Here is a 10,417-nt window from a genome sequence, read left to right as displayed (position 1 = left end):
CTACAAAAAACAAAGGAAAGTCATTTCAAAGATTTCCAAATTGCACTAAAGAGGTATCTGTAGACAAATTGTGGATATGAGGTCTCTATTCTTAAGCAATACGAATTAAAAGAAACTTTTCTGGTTTTTACGCCATGGTTTAATTGGGTTCGTAGCTCACTGTGCCTGATATTTTCCATTATCCACTCTCTCTCTCTCTCTCTCTCTCTAGGTTAATGGTTTAATTTCTTAAGTTCATAAAAAAACTATATACTAATCTTCTATATGACCTTCCAACTCAACTACAATTTACTCGAGTATGTAAGCTAAGGGTTCCGCAGAGGAGAATCAAGGAAAAAGAAGTATAGGATCCTAATTGGCAGAATCAGGGAAATTGATATCATAAGTTTCATATCAACATTAATTATATTTTACTGTAATATAATAATATACAATTAAAAATGATTGTGATGCACATGTACAATAAAAGATATGACAAGAAGTTACGACCTTCAGATTTCAAAAACTTCTATGAAATCATCACCAGTATTGGTTATTTTCTGCCTTTTTTAATTTTTTTTTTTTACACTTTTTCATATATTAAATACAAACTCTGCAGCAGTCATGGGTACTAATAATAACAATAATATACAACATTCACTTGAAAATAAGTGTAAAATAAATACTTCATCTTCAAAACTATCATTTACAACATCACAGATTTTAGATTTATTTAAAATCCTTGAAAATTGCTTAGTGCTCAGTCAGTCATGGCACTTCCAGCTCACTTCTCTGTCTGCTACAGACGCCACACTTTGGTTATGACATAGTATAATTCCGTACACACACACATTATGAACCCAAAAATAGCCTCCAGAACATGTATATACCCCCACAGCAATGTGTCAGAACAAAATTATATTTGGTTATATAAAATTCAAATATTTTTTCCAGCCATTGTGCAATATCATCTTTGCTGAAACAGTATATGCACCCCCTCCTTCTTATTAAAAAAACACAAAAGCTTCATATAAAAAAGAACTCGCACTCAGTTCCAGTTCTGCTTGTATCTCATATATCTAATCCTTTTTTTGTGAAAAATAATTCTTTGGAATGTGTCCTTACATTTAAAAAAATAGCAGAGAGAATGCATAAAATGTTGCAAATATAATATTACATCAATTGATTCCTTAAAACACAATGCAATATATTTCCTTCTTTTTTCCATCTACCAAAGAAAATCTACATTAACAGCCATGAATACAAGAAATAAACAACCTTTACACGAAAAGACTGTGGACGTTGCAAACAATTCAGCTGCTCATTTGCTTGTCAAGCAACCTCGTACAATGAACTGCTTTGAAGTGAATGAAGAAAAAAACTCTTGGAAATAAAATCTCCTGACTAGGCAATACTCTTCACGTTGAACCACAACACAGCACAATTACAAAACATATACAGTAATGTACTGGTATCGACAAGTATTTTTACTCGGCAACAGAACTCTTCCTAGTTACCATGTAACAATATATGAATTCCAAACATAACAACTTGTGCATTTTAAGCATACCTTTATACATATAAATATTTATGTACATCGATTTCCTGAACACGTTCTCAACATCCACAATCCATACTTTGGCCTTATTAGAAAATAAATACAGCCACCAAACATAATAAAGGTTACAAACACATTTACATTGCTTGTGCGATGGGGCGTAACAGATTAGTGGGCAACACGGCAGGCTGCGGCAACATCAGGCCAAGTTGCAGGGGAGCCGTCTGTTGGCACACGAGCTGGCTACGTGGACGACCCACCGAGCCAGCCTCCCGGGCATGCCGTTTCACGTGCTTGGCCAAGTGATCGGAGCGCATGAAGCGTCGGGCACATACGCTGCATCCAAACTTTTTCTCACCTGTGTGTGTACGTTTGTGGCGGGACAACTCGTCAGAGCGTGAAAAGCGCCGCCCACAGTGTTCCCATTGGCAAACAAATGGCTTTTCACCTGGAACAACAGAAACACATAACTGAGTAAACGAGTTTAAAGTTACTATTCATATCACTTAAGAACAAAGGATGGAGCTTCAAAGGAAAATAGGTGAATAAGGATCTTATTCAGGATTTCAACCAAGCAAGCACAGAGTTTAGGGCTGATTTCATTTAATGTTGAACAAGGTTAGAAAACATGAAATTTCCAGAGAAATCAATAAATAAATAAAATCCACAATTAAGGTAAGTTTCGTGACACGACAAGAATATTGCTATAAGCAGCATTATTCCCTAACCAGAATATTTTCCTTTAATTTCAATTTTTTTCCTGTATGTTCAACCCTTCTCCCATTTCTTTATGGGGTTGAGTATGAAGGGAAATGAATCTTCGTAGCAAAATTTTAAAAAATTGTTACCCTTCCTGACATCAACCTCATCAAGAAAGACAATGAAATTAAATGAATTGCATAATATATGGAAGTATGAAGGGAGAAGTCTGGTCACATAGCCTACTCCTGTCGAATAGTACCAAAGGTACAGCTCGAAGATTAACGTCCCCACCCAACGGATGAATCCCCATCAACAGCGTTGTGTGCCCTCACTCCATATGAACACTGCGGAGAGGTTTGGAATTGAATCCAGGCCCATTTCTGTTGGTGAAAAAATTTTCCACTAATGGGACTCGAACTGGCTAACCATGATGTCACACCGTATAGACTTGATGCCTTAACGGTCATGGTACCAAGTGAGCTAATGTCAATTTTTGTTCTTCTTTCCCATGGCACTATAGCCCTTGAAGGGCCTCGGCCTACCAAGCGACTGCTGCTCAGTCTGAAGGCCTGCAGATTACAAGGTGTTGTGTGGTCAGCACGACGAATCCTCTCGGTCGTTATTCTTGGCTTTCTAAACCGGGGCCGCTATCTCACCGTCAGATAGCTCCTCAATTGTAACTGCGTAGGCTGAGTGGATCTCGTACCAGCGCTCAGGTCCAGGTAAAAATCCCTGACCTGGCCGGAAATCAAACTCGGGGCCTCTGGGTAAGAGGCAGGCACACTACCCCTACACCACGGGGCCGGCCAATTTTTGTTCTACTTAAGCACAATTAAATCGAATGATAAATAATAATCATATGGCCTCAGCTACCATGTGCAGACATTTCAATTTGACGCCATCTGGCTGGCTGCTCGTCAATTTCAACATTCTGTTTTACTCTAGGCCTACTAGATGGCAGGCCGAGTAAACCGAAAATCTTTTGGGCATCTAAGGCTGAGATTTAATGAATTTTGTTGGCTGAACACCAAATGTGTCACCAGAGATCTTTCACATGCTGACTTTGTACAGCATGGTGGATCGAATGGATGTTTTTCCGCCCTTCAAAAATCCGACTACCTCTGCCGGGTTTGAACCCGCTATCATGGGATCCGGAGGCTGACACTCTACCACTGATCCAATGAATGTATTGAGAGTGCTAAGCTCTGCCTTTTAACCTCACAGTTCAAGGCCCATCTAATGTAATACTCACATCCCCAGACTAAAATCACAAGATATCTTGATCAAAATTCATTAGTGAATTCCACCTCAAACTTTAATAATTAAGTAAAAACTGTCAGGTCAAAAGCATCTCTCACTGCCAGTTAATGCAAGGAAAAGTGAGTAATGGAATGTTTGCAACAATTCGATCATCACAGGCATCTTGGGTATGCCAAGTTAAAAAGTGGAAATGGTATGCTTTCACATTATGGATAAAACACAAAACATTCTTCATCATGAGAGACTAAGATTATACTTTAATGCATTATATCCACCTGCATCAGTATTGGTAATGTTCCCCACACATAAGATGCAAAATAAAATTAACACTTCCCCAAAATGATACACTTACACGACAACACTACAGCTGGGCAGCTACAGTTGAACCTCGATATCTCAAACCTCCATTACTCAAATTTTCAGTATCTCGAAGTAACTTAAATTTTCTGGCTGTTTGTCCTATTCTTTACATGTATTTATTTCTCAATTACTTTAAATTTGGTTACACGAATTTCTCGATTTCTTGAAGCAAATATTTCCTCCCCTGAAGGAAAAAAAATGTTTGTAACTGATAGTGATTGTTAACAAGTAAAGAAAGGTTTAACAGTGGTTCTGGGAGCTAATATGACGAGAACAGAAAAACTAAAACTTCTAATGATCAGAAAATTGGCGAAGCCTTGCTGTTTCTCGGGTGTAAATTAATTACCGGTCATGTACGAAAGTAATCCCCGAAGACACGGATGACAAGCTCAATTTATGAATTTTGGCTGCATTGTATTGTCGAGAAGTTTCAACGTGAAATGTTAACAGTAACAAACAGAAGAGACTAATGGATTTTTTCCAAAGGTGTTTACCGAAGTATGCTTCTTGTTTCACTACTGTATGTACTATACCTTGCCCTCTAGAAAGTTACTAAATAAAGGTTATAATTAACGTTATGACGTAAAATTTGTTATTTTGTACATTTTTAAATACTGTTCAAAATACTGTATTCACTATAAGCCCGTATAGGCCCTATACATATGATTCAATTATGTCCTATACATGCTCAAAAACGGTATTCTCTAAAGCCCAAAATTTCGCTAACTCCAAATAAATTTAGCTCCCGAGGTGATTCGAGATATCGAAGTTCCACTGTAATTTGAGTATCACAGGCAAGACTAGTTGAAGGTATGCAGAATTTTAAAAGAAAGAAAAGTGGGAAGTTGAGCATCAGTATCTATGTGCGAGTATTTGAGAGAATACCTATCATAATCAATGGGCATTCTCATATTGTAAGCAAAGTATATACTGTAGTTTTTCGGGTTTTATGAATGTTATGAACATAAAAAGAACCAAACCCCATGGCACAACAGCCCTGAAGGGCCACGATCTACCAAGCAAGCGCTGCTCAGCCCGAAGGCCTGCAGATTGCGAGCTGTTGTGAGGTCAACGCGACGAATCATCTCGGCCGTTACTCTTGCCTTTCTAGACCGCGGTTGCTATCTCACCGTCAGATAGCTCCTCGACTGTAATCACTGACCTGGCTGGGGATCAAACCCAGGACCTCGAAGTAAGATGCAGGCACTCTACCCCTACATAATGGGGCTGGCGTTAAGAACACAATGAACTGTAAAATTATAGAAAATGTGGACTTTTCTGTTTTCTCAGCAGAAATCAATTTGAAATGTTTTCTGCCGAGTATATCAAAGAGATATATTTGTGAAATGCTGTGTACTAGCCAGTATTTTTACACAAACTTTCATTATTTTATCCCAGTGATTTTCGGGATTGCTAGAACCATCCAGGGGATTATAAGGCCGGGTGCCCTTTCTGATGCCACGTTATTCTTGAGTTGAAAATCTTAAGATCGACCAGGATTCGAACCTCAACCTTCCTTCCAGGTAGGAATCCAGCAGCTAAGTTGCTGATGTAATCATGCCTCCCTGCGGTACGATATGAATTTCGGGTAAAATTCTTAATATATAACGACATGAATATACTCGACTATAAATAAGTCGAAACTATACGAGAACGATTGTTACTCATGTTACCCACGAACGAAATAAAATACAGACAGGGGCATAAGACAGAAGTTATTAAGGAAAATTGGCATAAGTACCAAGCAGGCAGTGGAACAATGCAACCAACACAAGAGAAATGACTGTACTACTAAGTACTGAGAAAAGATGCTGACAGATAAGGTCACATTTTTCACCCTTGAATTAAAATAGTGACCTATTCCAAGGAAATCATTTTCTAACAGCAATTCTTATATAAACAAAGCAACAAAACAGTAAGAAGAGAGTGATGCTCACCTGTATGGGTTCTCATGTGGGCTTTAAGGTGGGAAGACTTGAAGTAGTTCTTGCCGCACCCCTCATAGTTGCACTCGTAGACTCTACGCCGGGTGTCCGATCCAGGGTTCTGTTCCTTGGTCCCATTCTGCGGGGTAGTGAACAGCACGAAGGACGGACACAGCTTGGCGTCCTGAGACTGCGGCGGAGTCAACACGATGTGCGTTACGGCCGGCGGAGAACCCCCGGTCGTAGCAGAGGCCTGGCGTTTTCCACACACTGGAGCAGTCTGTGGAGAGACTGGAAATAACGTGCCACCAGCAGTAGACACTGGTTGGGTAGCACCAGTCACAGGAATCAACGTCCCGCCCGTCAATATCACAGCCTGGGCGGTGTTTTCAACACCTTGCTTGTTGCAAGGCACTGACACCAGAGGGAAGACGGAGCGGGGCGGAGCAACGGCCAGCTTCGGAGCAATAGCTACCGGATTCTGACTAATACTGGAACTCGATGAATTATGAGGAGAGAGATTCGTCAATGCAATCTGAGATCGAGGTAAACCCTGAGTTTGATTAGATGATGATGACTGCGGTTGTAGTGAAGTTGATGATGGCAATGGTGGTGAAGCAGGTACAGAGTATGCGCTCTTAGTGGCCTGCTCCTGGGTTTCTCGGTTTGTATCCTTACTATTGACGAAAATCTCCTCCTTTCTTGAGCTCATCTTGTACTTCAGACTTTTCAAGATGTTAATTTCCTGACGAGCAGGCACATCTCGAGGTTCCATGCACACTCCATAACTGTTGTTGTATTCCTGTATTGTTGTAATATTTTCTTTTAATCCATCTCCCTCTGGCTTCTTAATTTCATTTCCAACAATATATCTTTTTGGGTCTGCAGTTTCCATTGCTTGCTTTTGACTTCCTTTTATTACATTATTCTCAACTTTCTTCAGCGTAGTATCCACACCAAACGGCTGAGGAGAACAGGTACCATCCTTATTAGCCCTCATGATGACAGACACAGGCACCGAAGTAACAGGTTCAACTTCTGGGCTCGGGGTCCTTGGAGGAGTACTCGTTAAGAGCAACTGCAAATAAAAACAAGACTTCACTTAGAAATATAAATGTGTATATTTAAAAAAAAAATTATGGTAACAGTTTATTGTGCAAGACAGGGTTTTTACAATATGCAATGTAAATAGAAAGATTTTTTTTTTAATACTAGATATTTCCCAGCACAACCTAGCTTTTTATTTGCTGGAGGGTACGTTGGATCAGTATTTCTAGAGGGAATCTACTGAATATGCATGACAGACACTAGTGGGAATTATTTATGTTTGGTTATGTCTTCAGCAGGTTGGTCAGTGACTAAATCTTCAATTAATGAATAATAATAATAATAATAATAATAATAAATATAATAATAATAATAATGTCCACCTCTGTGGTGTAGTGGTTAGTGTGATTAGCTGCCACCCCTGGAGGCTGAGTTCGTTTCGTGACTTTGTCACAAAATTTGAAAAGTGGTACGAGGGCTGGAACAGGGTCCACTCAGCCTCAGGAGGTCAAGCAAGTAGAGGGGGTTCGATTCTCACTTCAGGTATCCACAAAGTGGTTTTCTGTTGTTCCCCAGGCAAATGCCAGGATGGTACCTAACTTAAGGCTTCGGCTGCCTCCTTCCTCTTCCTTGTCTTTCCCTTCCGATCTTCCCATCCCCCACAAGGTCCCTTTTCAGCATGGCAGGTGAGACAACCTGGGCAAGGTACTGGTCCTCCTTCCCAGTTGTATCCCCGACCAAAAGTCTCACGCTCCAGGACACTGCCCTTGAGTCAGTAGAGGTGGGATCCCTCGCTGAGTCCAAGGGAAAAATCGACCCTGGAGGGTCTTCAACAGAACTTGGATTATGTTAAAAATATCAGAAAATTATGCATGACAGATTTTAGTGTAAAATGTCTAGTACTTCTTTAAATCATTAATGATCTGGCATAAATAACCCAATGTTGTGAAAAAAGAAATTAAGTAGTATACTTCAATTTTACCCCCACGAGCTTCCTTCTACACCAAAGGTCTACAGCACTAAAACAATAGTAGTCGAGTAACACTGTAATCACTCAAACCAGCAGAATCTTATCTGCCTTAAGGCTCCTATCTCTAATAATTGATGGAAAGTTCCACAGCTACTACAAGTCATCCTACTGATGTTATTTATAGATCCATTATTTAGAGCCCCAGGACAATAGACACAATGTTGATATGAAGCTTTGAACTCTCATTTTGTTTTCTCTTTCTTTTACTGATAATATGAAGACAACTTACTCTTGCCAGCTGGCAGTTGGCAAACTGTCTGCAGGCCCTCTTTCGCAGTGGCAAGTCTGAATCTTCACTCTCAGAATCAGAGGGCTGTGGTGTGGGCAAGCTGGGTGGTGGCATCTGGTTGTTAAACTCGTAACCATTATCTTCAAGTTTGCGTTTCTTCTCACCATGACTGTTGAAGGACAGCAATGTTTTGACAGCCTCCAAGTCCACTGTAGTTGGGCATGCCTGTAACAAAAGAACAATGAGTCTGTCATATTGCTGAATACATAACATTACGGTAACTAAAACAGTAAATTATAATACAGTCAACACAGTTTTTTTTAAAAAAAAACAGAGCATTGGCGACCTGGATACAAAAATACTACCGGCACGTAATTTTACACATAAAAATTTCCGACGAAATACTAATCGTGTTGTTCATTAAAACACATCTAATCCACAGAAAAGTATTTTCAATTAAAAATTTGACATCATCAAATAATAAACATCTCATTTAAATACAGTGTCGATTAATTATTTATTCACCGACCATTATCAATATTTTGAAATTCTAACAACGAGGATGGAGGCCAAGAAGATTTTAAAAATAAATGGAAGCAATCAACCTAGAACACCTGGCTTACACATGTACACTACACGTGCCACAGGAAGGGGTCATCAACATGATGGTTGGATGGATCTTCCCAAAGTGGCCTCCTGAGCCATACAAATTAGGTAGGGTGGTAATACAGGTGACCGTATATGGATTTAAAAAATCGGAGTTGTACACACTTTAATTATTATTCTGTTACATATCTAACCGACTATTATTTGTAATATTATAATTATCGAATGAATCAGACCGTCCTCACATAATTACGGGCTTCACCTGGTAACAGGGGGAGTGGAAGTAGGCGGGGTGCTCTAGTAGCATCGCATCCATTATGGCCACATGTAGAATTCCAGTAAGTTATTCCCAGATAAAGAATAAGAATTGATGGGAGTACTCCAGAAATCTCGGCGGCTTTGTTTACAATCTGAAGCAGAAGATCCGGGCAGGGAGCGGGGAGCGAAAAGCTGACTCGTGCAAGAAGCGGGCGAGGACAAGGTGTTCACGTGAACACCAGCTGATGGGGCCGTGATACAGCCGTGACCCGTCTCGCCCGCGATGACCACCAGCGGAAATGCGTGACGCAATGATTTATTTGCGATTTAAAACTGAAATTCTTACAAATACGGCTTCTAAAGAGAGCACGGTTAAACTGCTTTATTTCCCCTTTACATTGTGATATACATCCTGGGCCGTTATTATTCGAAACAACACTCCACTTGTCCGCAACTCCCCCACAAAAATAACTAGATCTTGTTTTTGTTTTTATTTCTGTCCGTACTCGTTAAAGTATGTCCTCGTATGAAACCATAGTAGACATGTAAATTAACTACTCTGCACAATGTGAAAGATCTCTTGACACTTCACAGATCACAAGATTTTTCTTCCTCGGAAAAAAGAAATCCAACTACCTCCGTGAAACCGGGAAGTGTATTAGTACACAATGACAACTTCGTAGCGCTCACTTTAAATTCGCGCATACTACCAACAGACAAAACGTCAGAAAGAAACACGGAAATATCACGACGAACACAACACAAAGATGAAAACGAAGGAGTGAAAATTTTGAAAACAAATTTCTGTCAGCGCACCACTTTTAAGTCGTTGAATTTTATCGACAACAGCACACGGATACTTAACATGTATAAGGGCAAATTATTAAAACAGGTCCGGTTAACTTTTCATTGATAATATAATTAGAATACTTACATTCTGCTCCGGAGGAGGTGTCGTTGGAGGAGAGAGCACCATTGTAGAAGCACTCTCCATTTTTTTAAAATAAGACTGAATATAACTACTGTTTCTTCACTAGTCAAGCTCAGTTTCACTTGTGTCCGATTCACATTAGCTGCAAACACACAACTGAGAATATTCCTTCACCACCAAACTGTGTTATTGTGAGCTTGCTCGGGGTGTGTTATGGGCTCGGACGGTTTCACGCGGTCTCGCATTGGGGCGGGAGGCCTCAGCCAGTAGCGTGCGGGGGCTCGGCTGCGCTCACCAATCAGCGCTCAGCTGTCAGGCAGTGCCCGCGTGATCACCCTCATGTTGTTCACGTGCACACCGGCTGACCCGGCGGCCGTATGGTCGTGATCATGACGTCATCGCGGGCCAGGCCCCCGTGCTACTGCGTGTGGAATGGGGTCGTCCTACGTCACACGTAGCGTCATTGGTATTGATTTCCAGCGTACTGAACGTAATGCTATCATGCTGGAAAACTACTTTTTGATTTATGTCA

At 40.4% G+C, this 10,417-nt stretch overlaps 1 protein-coding gene across 2 annotated transcripts; it reads right to left on the bottom strand.

Moving 5' to 3' along the window:
- Positions 1–386: 386 nt before the first annotated feature.
- On the bottom strand, positions 387–10,085 carry LOC136871651 (Krueppel-like factor 10). 2 transcript variants are annotated; one of them, XM_067145130.2, is made up of 4 exons: positions 9,889–10,085; positions 8,091–8,315; positions 5,797–6,862; positions 387–1,985 (listed from the first exon to the last, which is right to left on the bottom strand). In XM_067145130.2, exons 1-4 carry the CDS (start codon positions 9,946–9,948, stop codon positions 1,675–1,677), a joined length of 1,662 nt encoding a protein of 553 aa, XP_067001231.2. In that variant the 5' UTR covers positions 9,949–10,085; the 3' UTR covers positions 387–1,674. The 2 variants fall into 2 exon arrangements, with proteins under 2 accessions (XP_067001231.2, XP_068083274.1); XM_068227173.1 differs by lacking the exon at positions 9,889–10,085 and adding an exon at positions 8,959–9,103.
- Between the last annotated feature and the right edge of the window lie 332 nt (positions 10,086–10,417).

Source organism: Anabrus simplex, chromosome 4 (genome assembly GCF_040414725.1).
Source record: "Anabrus simplex isolate iqAnaSimp1 chromosome 4, ASM4041472v1, whole genome shotgun sequence".
In the NCBI taxonomy this organism is placed as follows: Eukaryota; Metazoa; Arthropoda; class Insecta; order Orthoptera; family Tettigoniidae; genus Anabrus; species Anabrus simplex.
This window is presented reverse-complemented; position numbering and strand designations above follow the sequence as displayed.